The 18,729-nt window shown below is 58.6% G+C and overlaps 2 protein-coding genes across 3 annotated transcripts; both read left to right on the forward strand.

Moving 5' to 3' along the window:
* The first annotated feature begins 360 nt into the window (after positions 1 to 360).
* On the forward strand, positions 361 to 8,140 carry LOC117979216 (bifunctional peptidase and (3S)-lysyl hydroxylase JMJD7). Of its 2 annotated transcripts, none has more exons than XM_055093548.1 (8): positions 361 to 468; positions 5,291 to 5,444; positions 5,521 to 5,774; positions 6,139 to 6,201; positions 6,699 to 6,794; positions 7,026 to 7,102; positions 7,334 to 7,493; positions 7,621 to 8,140. In XM_055093548.1, the coding sequence occupies exons 1-8, from the start codon at positions 405 to 407 to the stop codon at positions 7,707 to 7,709; spliced, it is 957 nt and encodes a 318-aa protein (XP_054949523.1). In that variant the 5' UTR covers positions 361 to 404; the 3' UTR covers positions 7,710 to 8,140. The 2 variants fall into 2 exon arrangements, with proteins under 2 accessions (XP_054949523.1, XP_034809418.2); XM_034953527.2 differs by having other exon boundaries at positions 6,139 to 6,195.
* On the forward strand, positions 7,716 to 18,709 carry LOC117976139 (cytosolic phospholipase A2 beta). The gene is made up of 20 exons (XM_055093545.1): positions 7,716 to 7,772; positions 10,713 to 10,785; positions 11,074 to 11,210; positions 11,300 to 11,455; positions 11,605 to 11,645; positions 11,781 to 11,823; positions 12,067 to 12,121; positions 12,369 to 12,499; positions 12,743 to 12,826; positions 13,104 to 13,141; positions 14,237 to 14,372; positions 15,032 to 15,168; positions 15,403 to 15,625; positions 15,758 to 15,875; positions 16,192 to 16,329; positions 16,497 to 16,601; positions 16,755 to 16,934; positions 17,222 to 17,388; positions 17,886 to 18,072; positions 18,198 to 18,709. Exons 3-20 carry the CDS (start codon positions 11,112 to 11,114, stop codon positions 18,407 to 18,409), a joined length of 2,250 nt encoding a protein of 749 aa, XP_054949520.1. The 5' UTR covers positions 7,716 to 7,772; positions 10,713 to 10,785; positions 11,074 to 11,111; the 3' UTR covers positions 18,410 to 18,709.
* The last annotated feature ends 20 nt before the right edge of the window (positions 18,710 to 18,729 follow it).

An 18,729-nucleotide genomic window follows, 5' to 3' on the forward strand; every position in this document is an offset into this window, starting at 1 on the left:
CGGGGAGGGCGGGGCGAGTGCTGGGGGTGTGGCCTGCGGTGGGTGCCTCTGGAAGGGCGGGGCGAGTGCTGGGGGTGTGGCCTGCGGCGGGGCGTCGGGGAGGGCGGGGCGAGTGCTGGGGGTGTGGCCTGCGGCGGGGCAGGACGGGGCGGGGTGCTGGGGGTGTGGCCTGCGGCGGGTGCCTCTGGAAGGGCGGGGCGAGGGTCTGGGGGTGTGGCCTGCGGCGGGGAGGGCGGGGCGAGTGCTGGGGGTGTGGCCTGCGGTGGGTGCCTCTGGAAGGGCGGGGCGAGTGCTGGGGGTGTGGCCTGCGGCGGGGCGTCGGGGAGGGCGGGGCGAGTGCTGGGGGTGTGGCCTGAGGCGGGGCGTCGGGGAAAGGCGGGGTCTCGGCCGGCGCTGACGCAGCCATGGCGGAGGCGGCTTTGGAAGCCGCGCGGAGCGAGTTACGAGAATTCCCGGCCGCTGCGAGGGGTGAGTGGCTCTCCCACAGGCTGCGGCGATTTCCGAACACGGGAGGGGCCCTGGGATGCCGCTGACACCGGGGGCTCGGAACCTCGTGTGTGCGACTGCCCTGAGGCCCCGCTCGGGTTGCTCTTCTGTGGCAACCTGCTTCCCTTCTCCCGTGTTCGCGCGCTCCCGCGGCTTCCTGGGTGATTCTGTTCACGTTATTCCCAAGGCCCGGTGCCGTCTTGACCGTGGTCGCGGCGAAGCCCTGTGTTTCCTACAGTCTTGAGCAGCTTGCTGTTGCCCTTGTTGAAAGCTCATGGAAGGCACACAGGTGGTGGTCGGATTCCTCCCCCACGTGCCCCGCCTCCGACCTCAACTCCCGTGTCGCACTTTGGGAGGATTGCAGGCTGACCAGATGGTCCCTGGCTCTTCCCCTGCTTGGTTTTTATTCCTTTTCTTTCTTTCTCTCTTCCCTCCTTCCTTCTTTTTTCTATTTGTAAATGATTTCTTACCACTGAACAGCAACACAGGCTCATGTGTATGTGATGGGTATGTAATATACAATGGTGCGCAATGTAAATGAAGCAAGGTTCCCTCCCAGCCCCAGTTTGCATTCTTACAGAAAGATTGTTTATATCCGTGCACACACGACTTTTTACCCTTTTTTTGTACAAATAGTAGCCTGCTAAACACACTCTTCTGCACCGTGTATCTTGGAGATCATTTCACATTCCTCTACCTCAGTCTTTTTCACGTCTGTGTGCTAGTGCTGTATTCACTTAGTCATTTAGGTCATGTCCAATCCGTTGTTTTCAATAATGCTGCAACGAATACTTTGAGGATTGATTTAACAAATACTTATTCAGCATCTCTGTGTGCCAGGCTCTGTTCAGTGTGTTTGAGATACATCACTGAACAAAACAAATCTGTCTTTTACAGTGTATGTCCTGTTACATTCTAAGTGAGAAGGTGGACAATTAACCACAGGTGTACTGAATGAGTACAATGTAGAGTAGAAGAAGTAGGTTAGAAGGTAAGTGCAGGCAAAGCCCTCTGTGGGAGTGTGCCTGATGTGTTTAGGAAACAGTGAAGAAGCCAGTCTGCAGGAGCAGCGTTTTCTACACATGTGTGAGTATGTTTGTTGGTTAAATTCTTTATATTTTTTGAGACAGGGTCTTACTGTGTCACACAGGCTGGAGTGCAGTGGCACAATCATAGCTCGCTGCACCTCGACCTCCCAGGTTCAAGAGATCCTCCTGCTTCAGCACCTGGGAGTAGCTGAGACTACAGGCATGCGCCACCACGCCTGGCTAATTTTTCTGAATTTTAGTAGAGACAAGGCTGGTCTCAGATTCCTCAAACAATCCTTCCACCTCAGCATTCCAAAGTTTTGGAACGCCATGGAACACATAAGCCACTGCTCCCTGCCTTGTTAAATTCTTAGCAGAGTTATGGGGTCAAAGCAATTGTTTGGATCCCTTTTGAAATTTTCTCACTTGGAAGCCCCAGGAGAGGAAAGCAGCCATTCTCTAAAGGAAATGGTGAGCAAGTAAAACAAATCCCTAATTGCAGAAGTCCAAAGGGTGAAAAAATGGCAGTTTCCATGCATTTTCAGAATCCCAGGCTGTGTGCAGGACTCACGCCTGTAATCCTAGCACTTCAGGAGACCAAGGTGGGAGGCATCTCTTGAGGCCAGGAGTTCAAGACCAGCGTGGGCAACATAGTGAGACACCATCGTGTGGTGGCATGTGCCTGTAGTCCCACCTCCTGAGGCAAGAGGATTGTTTGAGTCCAGTAGTTTTGATGACAGTGGCGGGCAGTTTGAAGCAGATGCTGTCATCATGCTGGCTGCAGTGGGGAGGCACAAGTCGGGCAGCAGAAGCAGCTCTGGGAGCAGCAGTGGTGGTAGTGAGTCCCCTGTTCCCTGCATCCCCGAGGCAGCCGACTGCACCACCCCCACCCTCACATGGCTGGGCAGGACCTGCTCCTAAGCCCAAACCCTCTGCTGCAGCCTGAACCTCGCTCCCTGCCACATCCCAGAAGCCTGCGAGCACCCTGCCAAAGGTGCAACTGGGACTTGTAGGGACTTGTACTTGTGAGTACAAAAATACTCACACATGTGCACAAAGACCCTGCTCCTGCCAACTGGCTTCTTCACTGTTTCCGGAACACAGGACTACTAGGCTCATTTGTTTGGGGTGGTCAGAGCTGCCATGCCATATGCACCTTGCCCGCCACCGCTGTGGGGAAAATGCGAAGAGGAGAGGCAGCTGGGGCCACATGTTCCACAGAGCTGGCGGGAACTGGGGACAATGGGAGCCCCACCCCTTCCAAGTTGGTAGAGTGGGAGCTCCCTAGGCGCAATTACAGCCACCCAAGCCGGGACTGCAACTCAGGCACCCCTGTGCTCTTGGGAGCCAGGAGCAGGCAGGAGCCCCACCCTCCTAGATGCAGCTGCAGCCTCCCAAGCTGCAGCTGTGGACCCAGGCATGTCTGCACTTTTGGGGACTCAGGAAGGCCCCTTCCTGCTGCCGCAGGCTTGGAAGTGCCTGATCCTGCTGTCTGGCTTCTCCCCACTGTCAGCACCTGATCAGATCATGGAGCAAAGTTGAGGCCGAGCCTGGGTGCTATTGCAGTGCTGACACACCAGCCCCCTGCCTCCTTGGCCCCCTCTGGCCTTTGGGTGCCAACGAGCATGGGAGGGAGGCCAAGAGGGGCTGAGGGCAGCTCAGTGCTGGCCTGCAGGCACCCCTTGGCACAAACAGCTTGGGTGCCGTGAATGGTGGCAAGAGGCAGACAGGTTCCTGGGTGGAAGGTGGCGGGTCCCGGTGAAGCCCGACCTTCAAGCCAGGGAAGGCCTGAAGCCTGGGGGCTGGGCTGCCGGTTCCATGGACCGGAATGGGAACTTTTGGTGCTTTTTCCGGCCCACCCGTGGCTGCCCATGGACCAATAGGCATGTACGTCCTCCCCTGTGAGACCCATAAAAAGCCCCTGACTCAGCCAGACCAGAAGAGACGATGGGACGACCAGCTGCGGGGAGCAGCTGCCCACTGTGGGTCTCCTCTGAGCTATTCTGTGGCTCAGTAAAGCTCCTCTTTGTCTTGTTTACCCTCTGCTTGTCTGTGTGTACCTCATTCTTCCTGGATGCAGGACAAGAATTGGGACCTGCTGAGTGGCAGGGCGAAAAGAGCTGTAACATGAAGAGGGCTGAACCATGCGTCTTGCTCGCCACATTGTGGGTGACCAGAAGGAAAGAAGAGCTGCGGCCCTTTGGGGAGTCCAGACCCAGGAGCTCCCCAAGCTGGGGTTCTGACACCCTCTTTAGGGCTCTGCGGTTCCTGGTATCTGCAAGCTTCCAGGCACCACCACCATGCTTCCCAGTGTCAGCTGTGGAAGCTGCTTATGGTACACCTGGTCTAGCTGCAGCCTTGCAGGAAACCAGCACCTGTGTTGGCACCTGAAGCTGCCTGCCCCACCGCAGCCCACCTGCCTAGCTGTGCGCAGTGGCCAAACCCCACACTCATTTTTTTTTTTTTTTTTTTTTTGAGATAAAGTCTTGCTCTGTCACCCAGGCTGGAGTGCAGTGGCACGATGATAGCTCATTGCAGCCTCTACCTCTTGGACTCAAGTGATCCTCTGGCTTCAGCCTCTAGCATAGCTAGGAGTATAGGTGCATGCCACCATGTCCAGTTAATTTTTAATTTTTTTGTAGAGATGGGGTCTCCCTACGTTGCCAAGGCTGGTCTTGACCTCCTGGCCTCAGCAATCCTCCTGCCTCTGCCTCCCAAAGTGCTGGGATTACAGACATGAGCCACCACATCTAGCCCTAAAATATATAGCATGTCAGATGGTGATGAATGCTAACGAGAAAAAATACGGAAAGGGATATAAAGATTTGCGGCAGGGGGACAGATTATAAATTTAGAAAGTATAGTCGGAGAAGGAAGTCTTATCAATGTGATATTTGAGTGAGGACCCAAAGGAGGTAGCTGGAATGTGGATGCCAGCGGAGGAGAGGAGACGGTGGGTTTGAGAGACATAGGAGACAGAATCAACAGGACTCAGAGCCAACCAGTAGGATGACGGGAGTGAAGGAGAAAGCTGAGTCAAAAAGATTTTGATTAGCGGTGACACAGGGCCACTGTAGACCCCTGTGCAGGCGGCACACCACGCAGCCTGCCGAAGTGTACGTGGTGGCCCTGGGTGTCTGGAGATGGTGATGCTGTTCAGCAGGACCCAAACCATAGCCGAGCCCTTCCTTTTCCTCCATTGGTGTCATCTGGTAGTTTGTCTTCCCGGGTAAGAAGGTTGTAAATTTCTTAAGATGATGATTGTGTCATCCCTGATAGCCCCAGATTAGCCAAGCCAAGTGCTGAGCACATTCCTGGTGCTCAGTAAATGTCACTGTTAAAGGGGGCTTCCCAGAGCCACACAACACCCAGAATAGCCCGTGGCCATGGGGCCTCAGCCTTACTCATTCTGGAGCTCCCAGTGCCACTTCCATGGTGGCCTTTCCTGGTAGATGCTAGGAGGCTGGCCTCTCCAGGGTGGGAAGGCATAGGGTCCACTGTGCAGACACAGCCCCACAGGGGATTTGGCTTATGGGCTGGGTAGCAGCCTCTGGCCCCGTGGACGGTCAGGGCCCATGCTGGTGTGTGTGCGTGATGCTTTCTGCTTTCATTTTTCACTCCTCATCTTTCTATTACTGGTTGTCCAGGGTCCTTTGGTCACCAACGAGCATTTCCCAGTGACACAGCGCGGCCTTTCCAGGGAGGGCATCTCTTGGGCAGGGACTGGGTGCTGCAGACATCAGCCCTTCCATCCCCTGTCTTCTTCTTTCTCTCAGAGCTCTGTGTGCCTCTTGCTGTGCCCTACCTGGACAAACCCCCAACTCTGCTCCACTTCTACCGGGACTGGGTCTGCCCCAACAGGCCGTGCATCATCCGCAACGCTCTGCAGCACTGGCCGGCCCTCCAGAAGTGGTCCCTCCCCTATTTCAGGTGGGAGCTGCCCTGGGGTCAGGTGTGAGCAGTGATTACTGGCATCTGGGCATGGGCTGAGTGTCCATTCCTCTAGAACCACAGTGGGCTCCACAGAGGTGAGTGTGGCCGTGACCCCAGATGGTTACGCGGATGCCGTGAGAGGGGATCGCTTCATGATGCCAGCTGAGCGCCACCTGCCCCTGAGCTTCGTGCTGGATGTGCTGGAGGGCCGGGCCCAGCACCCTGGAGTCTTCTATGTGCAGAAGCAGTGCTCCAACCTGCCCACCGAGCTGCCCCAGCTGCTGCCTGATCTGGAATCCCATGTGCCCTGGGCCTCCGAAGCCCTGGGTGAGTGGAGGTGGGGTGGTCCTGGCCCTGGACAGGGAAGATATGGGAAGGAGGGGGGTCAGCCTGTTTGCTCTTAGGTGATGACCTGGCCTATGGGCTTGGTCCTGTCAGCATCTGGTGCAGCTCACTAAATACATTCCCAGGCCTTGACTTAATCATAGATGAACTGCCAAAGATTGTTGTCCTTCCTTCTGCCCCAGGGAGGGAGGACCCCTTCCCCAAGATTTCCCAACCTCTGCCTCTTCTCCCTGACCCCTTTCTTGGGATTCTTCTGTGCTCAGACAGGTTTTGGCTCTGGCATCACTGGATGGCAGCTTTCCCCAGCCTGGCCTTCCTAACTTGCTCTCTGCCTTCTGCCCTGCAGGAAAGATGCCCGATGCTGTGAACTTCTGGCTGGGGGAGGTGGCTGCGGTGACTTCTCGTAGGTGTAAGGGGAATACAAAGGTGGGGAAGGAGCAGGTTGGGGCAGAGGGAGGGAAGACGAGGCCAGGAGTGGAGGGATGGCCCTGGGTGGAGGTTGGGCTGTTCTCTAAGATTTCTTTTGGCTTCTAGGACTCGGGCACCACAGAGGGTTTCCCCTGACAGCTGAGGTCGGGGAATGGACCCATGGCATTGGGGGCGGGTGCATTGTTTCTTCTAGACCCAAAGAAACCTCCCTGAAGGCCCGCTGGGCCAGGGGGTAAGTGTAGGAGAACTTCCCCTCTTGTTGAAGAGGAGTCCAGGGCCTGGTGAGCATCAGGTCCCTGGTAGGCAGAGTTCCAGAATGCCCATCAGAGCCCCTGGCATCTCCAGCCCACTGGCTCTGTGCGTGCTTCTCTTTTGTCATAGGCCGTCTTGGGGTGCAGGGCTCTCAGCATGATGATTTGCCTCCTCCCGTGCCCCTGCCCTCCATACCCTGCCCCCGGGCCTTCTTTCTGTTGGCAGTGCACAAGGACCACTATGAGAACCTCTACTGCGTGGTCTCAGGAGAGAAGCATTTCCTGTTCCATCCGCCCAGCGACTGGCCCTTCATCCCCTATGGTAGGGGATGTGGCCTGCAGGGAGGGGCTGGGGAACAGCTGGCCCAAGGGGGAGGGAGGCAGCAAGAGCCTGGGAGGCCAGTTCCCAGGCCTGAGGTGTGGCTGTGGCATCCCCAGTGCACCAGGGCCCCTGATCCCCTTGCCCCTGCCCAGGGCTGGCTGGGGTGGAGGAGGGTCTGGAAAGTTCCAGGCTGTTTGCAATTCCCCCACACCCTTCTCCCTTGGGCTCCAGAGCTGTACACGCCGGCAACCTACCAGCTAACTGAAGAGGGCACCTTTAAGGTGGTGGATGAAGAGGCCATGGAGAAGGTGTCTGTCCTGTTCTTGGGCTCTAGGGAGGGAGAAGGGCAGAAGCCTGGCTCTGAAGAGCAGGCACAAAAGATCTGGGGAGAGGTGGCACCTTGCTCTGAAAAGTCCCTGAGACTGAGGCCTTTCAGTGCTGAGCCAAGCAGGGCCTGTGGTGTTGACCTTTGGAAGGGACAGAGCCTGAAGTCCTGGGGGGTCTGGGGGGCTGCTCCCTGGCATCTGATGTGTTCCCAGGTGCCCTGGATCCCACTGGACCCCTTGGCACCAGACCTAGCACGGTACCCTAGTTACAGTCAGGCCCAGGCCCTTCGCTGCACGGTGCGGGCCGGTGAGATGCTCTATCTGCCGGCTCTGTGGTTCCACCACGTCCAGCAGTCCCAGGGCTGCATCGCAGGTGAGGAGTTGTCCAGGCCACCTGGGGACAGGCCCTGCCAAGGTCCAGCAGGGCCTCTCGGGGGAGGCTTGGGAGGCTCTGGGTCAGAAGAGGGATCTTCATGCTCAGATCCCCGTTCTTCCCACAGTGAATTTCTGGTATGACATGGAATACGACCTCAAGTATAGTTACTTCCAGCTGCTCGACTCCCTCACCAAGGCTTCAGGCCTTGACTGATGGAGCACTGGTGAACACGACCAAGCACGCCTCGGGGGACGGGGCCAGCCCCTCCCTGGCCAGGTCAGTTCTCGAGAGAGCCTGGAGTGTGCATGCTGGCTGCTGGCCCCAGGTCCAGCATGGCTTGAGATCAGCTTTGGAGGATCTTGGAATGTGGTCATAAGGACTCAAGGTGCCAGGCAGGTCTGGGTGAGGGTTCTCAGGAAGTTGCCACACAGGTGAGCAGAGCGGGGATCAGGTGCAGCGGCACCTCTCCCCAGCGCTGTGATGTTGGGCGAGTCACTGCGTCTCGGGCATTGGTGTCCTGTCAGTAAAGAGATAATAATGGCTGTACCTTGCGGGGCTGTTGTGGGCTTGGAGATGATGTCTATGAGGACCAGCATGGAGCTGGCACACAGGACATGTGGAATAAAAGGTAGCTGTGAGTCGTATGTCCTTTTTTTTTTTATTTTTAAGATGGGGTCTCGCTCTGTCACCCAGGCTGGAGTGCAGTGGTGTGATGTCAGCTCACTGCAAGCTCCGCCTCCCAGGTTCACACTATTCTGCCTCAGCCTCCCAAGTAGCTGGGACTACAGGTGCGTGCCACCACGCCCGGCTAATTTTTTTGTATTTTTAGGAGAGACGGGGTTTCACCGTGTTAGCCAGTATGGTCTTGATCTCCTGACCTCGTGATCCACCTGCCTCGGCCTCCCAAAAGTGCTGGGATTACAGGTGTGAGCCGCTGCACCTGGCTTATGAGTCGTATGTTCTGATCCTCCCTCTTGAAGTTGCCTTCTGTGGTCTAAGGAGGGCCTGAAGGTTCAGGTAAAAACTTCAGGGTGACCTTCACTGGGGGTGAGGGCTGGATCCCAGCCTGGGCCCAAAGAGCCGTCAGCTGCCCAAGTCCCGCTGTCCATGAGAGCCACCGCAGCCCCTCCCTGGGACAAGCGAGCAGACCTGAGTCTTGTAGCTCTCTGGTCTGGACCTCTTTGGCCCAGGACCTTGAGAGCTATTCCTAGCTCTCCTATGGTTACTGTCCTCCCCCAGTTCAGGGGCAGCAGGTGGGACCTGGTGCCCTGGGGATAACCCCTGTTTCTCCCATAACAAGCACAGGCAGGAAGGGACGGAAGCCCCCGCCTCTCCTAGGGCTGTCCCTCTGAGGAAAGAGTTGGTTTCCACACGCTGACCCCCCAACAAACCATGCCCTGGAGGCAGAAGAACCCCCTGCCCCTGAGTGCCAACCCACAGGCCTCATCCCTGGCCACTCAGCCCCTAGCTTTGAAGGGCTGTTTTATGTGACAGCCACTCCCCTGCCTGTCATGAGGGGGCCCGGGTGTTCATCTCAGATTGATGGAGCCCTGCCATCAAGACTGGGCATTCCTGTCCAACAGGTGCCAGAGTTGCGAAAGGCCTGTGACAGGGAACTCCACTCTTCCCTTGGCTGCTGTTCTGGGACTCACCCCTGCTTTCCTTCTGCTCAGCCCCTGGCAGCAAGCTCTCCAGGCTGGGATTGCAGGGCTGGGTGGGGCAGGCCCAGCTGGTAAAGGCTGGCGAGTGCCACAGAGGTATCAGGAGCTCTAGTATAGGCTTAGGGTGCCTCATTTCCTGGACAGGTGGCTGGTTCAGGAGTGGGTGTGGAGCTTAGGTGGAGCAGAGACGGCGGGTAGGAGGGACTTGGGACCAATTGGGACATCACATCCCTGGCTCTGGGTTAGAAAGCTGACAGTCCTTGATCCTGTGGCCACTGCCCCATCATTCCTGCTCCTGAGGACTCAGTCTCATGGCTGTGGTAAGGCCTGGCAGGGCCCTGGGTCCCTACTGGGACCCCTGGTCTCTACCTGGGGCCTAGTTAATATGTTTCTTATGGGAGCTGTGGTCTTCTCCAGGGGTAGGGAGGGGAGTTTATTGACCACAAGACCAGGGTAGTGGGCAGAAGCCAGGGGAGAAGGAGGCTTGGGGATGAGGGATCCGTCCTGAGTGTTTTCTGTCCTGGGAACGGGCTCCTGGCAGAGCTCCCTGGCACCATAGATTTGGGCCCTGGAGACTCAGAGGCTCCCAGCTGCCGCCCTGAGGCCCTGGAAGCAAGTGGCTCCTCCATGCTCCTCTGACTCAGTTGCCTGGAGTGTGAGGGCCCTGGGCTGACCCTGGTGGATGAGGCCCTCCAGCACTGCCCTGGACCTGGTTGCTCCCTGGACTTGACCTGTTAGGGTCCTTGCGGAGGCAGGTGGAAGGCCGAAAGGAAGCAGTTGGCACAGGCTTCCCTGGTCCCGGTGCGCCTGCCAGGCTGCATTCCCAGAACCAGGGGCATGGGTTTGGAGGGAGCTACCAGGGGACCATCTTCAGCCTGACCTGGCAGGACCTGGAGGACATGACAGCCTGTGAGGGGTCTGAGCTAGGAGCCGCCTCCCCTGCCCAGGAGAGAGCCCATTTCTAGGATGCTCTTCTGACCAGGGTGGAGGGAGGGTACGAGAGCAGCTCAGCCTGGGGCCCAAGGCCCTGATGTGCTACTTCCCCTCCCTCGATAGCTTATGTCCCCTGCCACCCAAGACCAGCCGGAAAGCTGCTTAGCTGGGGTGTGGGCTGGGGATGTGGGGTGGAGAGCCTAAAGGATACTAGCCCGAGAAGGTGGAAGCAGGTCTGTGTGAGGCATAAATATGGAGCCAGCCTGCCCGGGCTCCAACCCCAATTGTGGACCTCAGGCAAGTGACTGCTTCTCTGTGCCTCAGTTTCCTTGTGGAGTGGGCCATCGTAAATAGTATCTGTGCATAAGATGGTTGTGCGATAAATGAGTTAATGTATGCAAAGCCCTTGGCCCAGAGCCGGCGCAGAGCATCGTGTAAGTGCTGGCAGGCGTCGTGATGGAGATATCATGTCTCCTCTTGTTGATTCAGGATTCTGATGAGATGGAGGATGGGCCTGGGGTTCAGGATTAGGCCTTGAGGCACTGCTCCAGCCTCCTTTGTGGCCCCTGTCACCCTTGGCTTCATCAGCCTGTAGCAGGTCTCCCCTCTCCCACCTCTGCAGGCAGAGGTGTCCAGGACCTGCCTGCTCACGGTTCGTGTCCTGCAGGCCCATCACCTACCCTCTAAGGACCTAGGTGAGTGCGCACCGCCCTGGCCCCTGTGCTGGGCTGAGGGAGGAGGAGGGTGCTGTGGCTGGATTTGGTGGAGGCGGGTGGGCCGGTGGGCAGGGCCTAGAGGAGGGAGCTGAGAGGAGCTTCTGGGTGGAAGGTGGCAGCTGGGGCTCTGCCTCTGGCCCCCACTTCCCCCCACTTCCCCTCCCCCTCAGTCTTAACCCACATGGGGCTCTAGGTGATGGAAGGAAGTGGGTCTGGGCAGCTGGGAAGGGCTCTTGTCCACTGCTGGGCACTTGTTCCTTCCTGTAGTGACCCCCTCTGACTGCTACGTGGCTCTCTGGCTGCCCATGGCCTGCAGCCACAGGCTCCAGACACGCACGGTCAAGAACAGCAGTAGCCCTGTCTGGAACCAGAGCTTTCACTTCAGGATCCACAGGCAGCTCAAGGTGGGCCAGGCATCAGCGCTGACTCTACCCACATCCTCGCCAGCCACTGCCTCTGCCCTGCTCACCTTTCTGTCCCCTCCCTCCTGCAGCCCTGTCACTCGTTTCCCCTCCAGAATGTCATGGAACTGAAAGTCTTTGACCAGGACCTGGTGACCGGAGATGACCCTGTGTTGTCAGTACTGTTTGATGCGGGGACTCTGCGGGCTGGGGAGTTCCGGCGTGAGAGCTTCTCACTGAGCCCTCAGGCAAGGCGGTGTTTCCACAGCAGCCCTAGCTGGTGTCTGGGTTGAAATCTCCACGCGCACACATGCACACACACGCATGTCTCTCATACTCACTGACATATGTGCACTCCTTCTGACCCTTTCTAACTTACTTCTGGCTCTCTTCCCAGGGTGAGGGGTGCCTGGAAGTTGAATTTCACCTGCAGAGTCTGTGAGTCAGGGGCCTGGGGCAGTTTGGGTGGGAGTGACTTGTGGGAAGGACAGCACTAGTGCCTGGGGGATGCCCAGGTCTCTGTGGGGTGGGAACCTGGACTCCTGCTAAGGGGGCTCTGGGGGCTCTTTCCAGGGCTGACCGTGGCGAGTGGCTCGTCAGCAATGGCATTCTGGTGGTGAGTGTGCCAGTGCTCTGGGAGGCGGTCTGGGGTCCGCGGGACTCCCTCATGCCAGCGACTTGAGGTACAGGCCCACCGCTGCCTCAGCCTGGGGACCCTGGGATTTCAGTTTGTTAAGGGAATACAATCTCAAGGGCCCAGGTAATGAAGTGCAGACCAGCAGCAGCCAGGGTGCTGCGAGGGTGGGGTCCCTGAATGGGGGGTGGGGTTAGTGTCTGAGGGGCTGTCTTCATGACTCAGGCCCGGGAGCTCTCCTGCTTGCACGTTCAACTGGAGGAGACAGGAGACCAGAAGTGTGAGTCCCCAACCCACTGGGACAGCCCCTGGCTCTCAGCTCTTGTCTTCCCCCTTTAAGCATTGGACAATTCTCCCTGGGGCCTGAGCTTTCCCCTTAGGCCTTCTCGGGGGACCGTGGTGGGGGATCCATCTCCACCAGATCATTTCAGCGGGGAGAGGGAGGTGCCCTCCAGGCCACGCAGCAAGATGGGTTCTGTGGGCAGAGATACCGTCCCCAGCCTCTCTGCTCTGGTTCCTGTTTCCAGCCTCAGAGCACAGAGTTCAGCTTGTGGTTCCTGGGTCCTGTGAGGGTTCGCAGGAGGCCTCTGTGGGCACTGGCACCTTCCGCTTCCACTGCCCAGCCTGCTGGGAGCAGGAGCTGTGTATTCACCTGCAGGTAGTGTGCCTCGCTCCCTCGAGGTGGGGCCCCCAGAACTTCCTCCCTCCCTCTGCACCTCCTCCCAGTCTGACCTCTGCTCCACCTGGCAGAGTGGGCACCCTGGCAGCATGTGTAGGCCCATGCTGGCCTCCCCTTCCCGTCCCTCCCATACCTCTATGGCTGCCGGCGGGAGTTTGGTGAGGTCTTTGCTAGGAGTGGAAGCGTAAAGATTCTTAGGTCTCCATTCTTTGTCCCCTGCAGGATGCCCCCGAGGAGCAACTAAAGGTGCCACTGAGTGCCCTGCCCTCTGGTCAAGTGGTGAGGCTTGTCTTCCCCACGTCCCAGGTACTGGCCTCCCAGGGAAGGAAGCAAGGTGCCTGGATGGGGCTGGTACCCAGGCCACAAAGGGAGGGGCCTGCTTCCTGCTTCTCCGTGGGTCACACCCTGAGCAGGTGCTGGGACCAGGCTCTTTGGGGAGTGTCCTCTGAGCATCCCTGCTTCAGGCCTGGCGCCTGTGGAGACAGTGGCGGGGCGGGGGTGGTGCGCCGGGGATCAGGGTAAGAGGACCAGAGCTGGGTGGAGGTGGCCGACCTTTTGTGACTGGGGCCTTCACGGTTTTCAGGAGCCCCTGATGAGAGAGGAGCTGAAAAAAGAAGCAGGGTGAGAGGCCTGGCTGGGGGCTGGGCAAGGCCCTGGAAAACAACCAGGGTGCGGGGCTGGAGGAGGCCTGGAGGAGGCCTGGAGGAGTGAGGGGGAGAAACAGCCGCCCCTCATCCTCATGCTCTCTGAAGGGGCTCAGGCTTGCGCTCGGTGGGGCACGAAGTACTGGGAGGAGTACTGGGAGGAGTCTTAGCACCTATGGTCAGAGGGGTGAGTGACCGGCCCAGTGCCAGGCACCCGGGGAGCACTTGATAAATGTTTGGCTGGAAAACGCAGGGAGGCGAGGATGGAAAATGGTAACATGGTTTGGGGCGCAGAGAGGGCAGGAAAACCAAGGGAGAGAAGAGGGGAAATTGCGCCCTTTTGGGTGGAAGCTGTTATGGCTGGACCTTAAATGATCTTCGTAGAGTTGTCGCCCACCCTGGCCCTCTGTCTTGAGAGAGTGGCTTCTCACCTCACAGACACAGGATTATTGGTCCTTTTCTGCCCCGCCCCCTGCCCTTTTTTTTTTTTTTTTTGAGATGGAGTCTCTCTGTGTCGCCCAGGCTGGAGTGCAATGGCGCGATCTTGGCTCACTGCAACCTCCGCCTCTGGGGTTCAAGCGATTCTCCTGCCTCAGCCTCCCGAGTAGCTGGGATTACAGGTGCCCACCACCACACCCAACTAATTTTTGTATTTTTAGTGGAGACGGGGTTTCCCCACATTGGCCAGGCTGGTCCTGGCCTCAAGTTATATGCCTGCCTCAGCCTCCCAAAGTGCTTTGAACTCCGTGGGTAAGGGACAGAACGCGAGACTTGGAGGGGGGGATCTATGGTATGGGGCCTGCCTGGGGGCCTGTCTGCACCTGGGAACCCCAAGCAGCCTCTTTCGGCCATGGCATTCTGGGTCCTGCCAGTCTGCTTTGCAGCATTCCCAAGCATGTCCACATGGACACACTCTCCCCAGGTGTCAAACTTCAGTCTTGTGACACAGGAGTGGCATTGAGGGTTGGGGAGAAGAGGGAGGGCAGTAGGTATTACAGGTGAGGCAGACCCAGCTTTCCATTCTCTGGGGAGGGTTGAGAGCTGTCTCACAGTCTCTTCCTTCCCCGGCCAGACTGAGGGAGCTGGCCATGCGACTGGGCTTCGGGCCCTGTGCAGAGGAGCAGGCCTTCCTGAGCAGGAGGAAGCAGGTGGTGGCCGCGGCCTTGAGGCAGGCCCTGCAGCTGGACGGAGACCTGCAGGAGGATGAGGTTTGGGGGCTGGGCTGGATGGGGTGTCCCCGGGCTTGCTTGGGCCTAGCTCCTGGTGCTGAACACTGGAGCTGCTTGTCCCTGATCTAGACCAGAGCTCGTAGCTGCCTGTCCCCACCCTGCTTCCTCTCACCTGGTGTTAGCAGGGACTTGGTACAGGCAGAGTGTTGCTTGAGGCACCTGGAGCCTGCATGGGAGCTACCTCATAGGGCTGGCTTTCCTACTCTGTTTCTTGGTTCTCAGCCTAGCCTGTCTGAGGAGGGAGACAGATATCTGGTATGAGGCCTGTTGGCCCAGGGTGCTTCAGGAGGTTCATATTAGCCTGGGCCATCTCCTGGGGGAGTGATGGCAATTTGGGAAAATTTTGAGGCGGGCCCTGGGGCTTCCAGAAAGTGAGCATCAGGCTCGGGGGCTGAGGGCAAGGAGATGAGGCTCAGAACTTGCCTGGGCCATTTTTTCCTGGAGCCCTTAGGACTGGAGGAGGTGGGCACTCAAAAGGCTGTTTCTGGCCCCCAGGGCTGACTCAGAACTGGTCCCAAGACCTGTGATCAGGCCTTAGCTGTGGGCTGGGTGGCCACTTGACCTGCTACCTCTTCTTCCTGTGACTTGGCCTTCCCCATCCCTAGGGCCTCTACAGGCCTGGCTCTCTTCTTTTCCAGATCCCAGTGGTAGCTATTATGGCCACTGGTGGTGGGATCCGGGCAATGACTTCCCTGTATGGGCAGCTGGCTGGCCTGAAGGAGCTGGGCCTCTTGGATTGCGTCTCCTACATCACCGGGGCCTCGGGCTCCACCTGGTGAGCTGGGGGCAGGCTGATGCTGGACCCTGTGTGGCAGGGGGTACTGGTGCCAGGGTTCTCCTAGGCCTCTGAGAAAACTAGAAGGGCTGGGAGAATGAATGTGCCAGGGAGAAACGTGCTCAAGGGGACCCTGGGAAGGTCCCTGCCAGGCCATTGTCCTAGAAAGCCCGGGGCACGTGGGGCCTAGATGGGGTCCTTCAGTGACAGCCCTCTGGCTTTGGCTTTTCCCAGGGCCTTGGCCAACCTTTCTGAGGACCCAGAGTGGTCTCAGAAGGACCTGGCAGGGCCCACTGAGTTGCTGAAGACCCAGGTGACCAAGAACAAGCTGGGTGTGCTGGCCCTCAGCCAGCTGCAGCGGTACCGGCAGGAGCTGGCCGAGCGTGCCCGCTTGGGCTACCCAAGCTGCTTCACCAACCTGTGGGCCCTCATCAACGAGGCGCTGCTGCATGATGAGGTGCGGGGGCTGCGGCCTGGGGGCAGAGCCAGGGCAAGGGCTGTAGCTGGGGCTCGGTGCTGGACAGCAGGGTGGGAAAGGCCCTGGGCACCCAGGCCACTGTGGGTTTAGGTTCTATGCATCTTTCCCCAGCCCCATGATCACAAGCTCTCAGATCAACGGGAGGCCCTGAGTCATGGCCAGAACCCTCTGCCCATCTACTGTGCCCTCAACACCAAAGGGCAGAGCCTGACCACTTTGGAATTTGGGGGTGAGTGGCCCAAGAGCTGAGACCTGTGCCCTTGCAGTTGGTGGAATAAGGGGAGACGGGGCCTGTGTGCAGATTGTAGATGTCACACCCACCTCTCCTGAGCCAGGTCCCATGCTTTCTGGAGACCGACACCCTACCGGGGTCCCTCAGCCCTTTGGGAAGGAGGCAGGGGCCTTAGGTCCTATGCACAAAGCCCAGGCCACAAGGCCTGGGCCTCCTGGTCCTCAGCTGCCCTAAAGCAAAACCCTGGGTCGGGGTGGGGGTGTGGGTGCCTGAGGGCTCTGCACCACGAGGCTGAGGGGTGGGCTCCTCACAGAGTGGTGCGAGTTCTCTCCCTACGAGGTCGGCTTCCCCAAGTATGGGGCCTTCATCCCCTCTGAGCTCTTTGGCTCCGAGTTCTTTATGGGGCAGCTGATGAAGAGGCTTCCTGACTCCCGCATCTGCTGCTTAGAAGGTGAGGGGCACTGGCAGGCCGGGGAAGCTGGGCCGAGCAGGGAAAATGGGTCCTGGGTGAGAGGGCAGCCTCGGTCAGAAGAGTTTCCTGGGCCAGGACTGGCCATGGGGAAGGGTAGGGTTGGGACAAGAGTCGGGGGCCCTCTTCCCTCACGGCTGCTCTTTCAGGTATCTGGAGCAACCTGTATGCAGCCAACCTCCAGGAGAGCTTATACTGGGCCTCAGAGCCCAGCCAGTTCTGGGACCGCTGGGTCAGGAACCAGGCCAACCTGGGTAAGTGCTCCGGCCCCTTCATAAGGGTGCCAAGGGGCAGCCAGCTGGGGCTGCACCAGGGGGCAGGGGGTTCACACCTCTTCCCCTCCAGGGTCACCACCAAGGTGGGGATAAAGGTGCAGGAGTCCCCATTTCCCCACCTTGCCTGTGTAGACAAGGAGCAGGTCCCCCTTCTGAAGATAGAAGTACCACCCTCAACAGCCGGCAGGATAGCTGAGTTTTTCACCGATCTTCTGACGTGGCGTCCACTGGCCCAGGCCACACATAATTTCCTGCGTGGCCTCCATTTCCACAAAGACTACTTCCAGCATCCTCACTTCTCTACATGGAAAGGTACCTGCTTCTCTCCAAAGTCCTCCTGTGGCCACCTGAGCCTTGAGTCCCCAGTCCAGATACCCCTCACGGTCCACTCCCATTCTCCTGCTTTGAGCTTGATTCCCTGGACTACTTGGAACAGGGGTCTTTTTCTCCTTGTCTTGGGGACCCAGGACCCACCTGCAGGGCTGTTGGGGGTGTTGGTTCAGCAGGAGAACAGGGACCAGAGGCCAGAGTCTCTCCTTCCAGCAGGAATCTGGTACCCTTGGTGTCTGTGACAATTGCTGCTCTCCCCAACCTTCCAGCTACCACTCTGGATGGGCTCCCCAACCAGCTGACACCCTCGGAGCCCCACCTGTGCCTGCTGGATGTTGGCTACCTCATCAATACCAGCTGCCTGCCCCTCCTGCAGCCCACTCGGGACGTGGACCTCATCCTGTCATTGGACTACAACCTCCACGGAGCCTTCCAGGTTGGGAAGGGTGGGCAGCCCACCAGGGAGGCGGTGGGTGGCCCCTGTCCCCTGAAGAGAGGGGCTTTGGAGTCCAGTGTCTGGTTCAGCTTCCTTTAGGAGCTGTGACTGGGACACTGGAATCTTAATTTGCCACCAGAGGAGCTCATTCTTTTCCAGAAGTTGGGAAGCTGGCGAGGTTCTCCTGGTATCTTGTAGCTGGGTCCCCTTTACTGACCTGCGAGGTGTGGTCCTGGGCCTCTGGGCCCACCTGCTGAGTCTGCTTTGGCTCCCAGTGTCAGAACTGGAATGCTGGGAGTAACCCGGCTCCGTCTAGCCCCAGAGGAGCTGCCACCGAGGCCTGTCAGGTGTGGAGAGTTTTTTCCAACGCTCTCCATAGGCCCCACTGGAGAGCGTTTTGGCATTTGAGCCCCAGGTCCTGTGCATCTTACGTCAGCCCCAGTGTTGAGGATGCCAGGGGCCCTGTCCCTCTGAAGCCCCTTCTGCCTGCCCTGCAGCAGTTGCAGCTCCTGGGCCGGTTCTGCCAGGAGCAGGGGATCCCGTTCCCACCCATCTCGCCCAGCCCCGAAGAACAGCTCCAGCCTCGGGAGTGCCACACCTTCTCCGACCCCACCTGCCCCGGAGCCCCCGCGGTGCTGCACTTTCCTCTGGTCAGCGACTCCTTCCGGGAGTACTTGGCCCCTGGTGAGCTGCTGTTCACCTCCCCATCCTGCTGCCCCGGTCCCCCACACCTCCTCCGTCCCCTGTGCCTCTCCAAACCCGTCTTCCCCACAACGTGTTCCCCATGCCAGGCTGCACTCTCTCCACAGGGGTCCGGCGGACACCCGAGGAGGCGGCAGCTGGGGAGGTGAACCTGTCTTCATCGGACTATCCCTACCACTACACGAAGGTGACCTACAGCCAGGAGGACATGGACAAGCTCCTGCACCTGACACATTACAATGTCTGCAACAACCAGGAGCAGCTGCTGGAGGCTCTGCGCCAGGCAGTGCAGCGGAGGCGGCAGCGCAGGCCCCACTGATGGCCGGGGCCCCTGCCACCCCTAACTAACTCTCATTCATTCCCTGGCTGCTGAGTTGCAGATGGGAACTGTCATCACGCAGTGCTTCAGAGCCTCGGGCTCAGGTGGCACTGTCCCAGGGTCCAGGCTGAGGGCTGGGAGCTCCCTTGCGCCTCAGCAGTTTGCAGTGGGGTAAGGAGGCCAAGCCCATTTGTGTAATCACCCAAAACCCCCCGGCCTGTTTGTTTTCCCTTCTGCGCTACCTTGAGTAGTTGGAGCACTTGATACGTTACAGACTCATACAAATGTGAGGCGCTGAGACCATCTGTTATTACTGCTGA

Source organism: Pan paniscus, chromosome 8, assembly GCF_029289425.2.
Source record: "Pan paniscus chromosome 8, NHGRI_mPanPan1-v2.0_pri, whole genome shotgun sequence".
NCBI classification, from domain to species: Eukaryota; Metazoa; Chordata; class Mammalia; order Primates; family Hominidae; genus Pan; species Pan paniscus.

What these genes read in the sequence shown, in the direction of transcription:
- LOC117979216 (XM_055093548.1), top strand. Translation starts at nt 405, where the DNA reads ATGGCGGAGGCGGCTTTGGAAGCCGCGCGGAGCGAGTTACGAGAATTC. An exon ending in ATTCCCGGCCGCTGCGAGGG is followed by an intron (nt 469 to 5,290) that starts GTGAGTGGCTCT and finishes TCTTTCTCTCAG; the next exon opens with AGCTCTGTGTGCCTCTTGCT. An exon ending in ATGAAGAGGCCATGGAGAAG is followed by an intron (nt 7,103 to 7,333) that starts GTGTCTGTCCTG and finishes ATGTGTTCCCAG; the next exon opens with GTGCCCTGGATCCCACTGGA.
- LOC117976139 (XM_055093545.1), top strand. Translation starts at nt 11,112, where the DNA reads ATGGCCTGCAGCCACAGGCTCCAGACACGCACGGTCAAGAACAGCAGT. An exon ending in TCAGCAATGGCATTCTGGTG is followed by an intron (nt 11,824 to 12,066) that starts GTGAGTGTGCCA and finishes TTCATGACTCAG; the next exon opens with GCCCGGGAGCTCTCCTGCTT. An exon ending in GGAGACAGGAGACCAGAAGT is followed by an intron (nt 12,122 to 12,368) that starts GTGAGTCCCCAA and finishes TCCTGTTTCCAG; the next exon opens with CCTCAGAGCACAGAGTTCAG.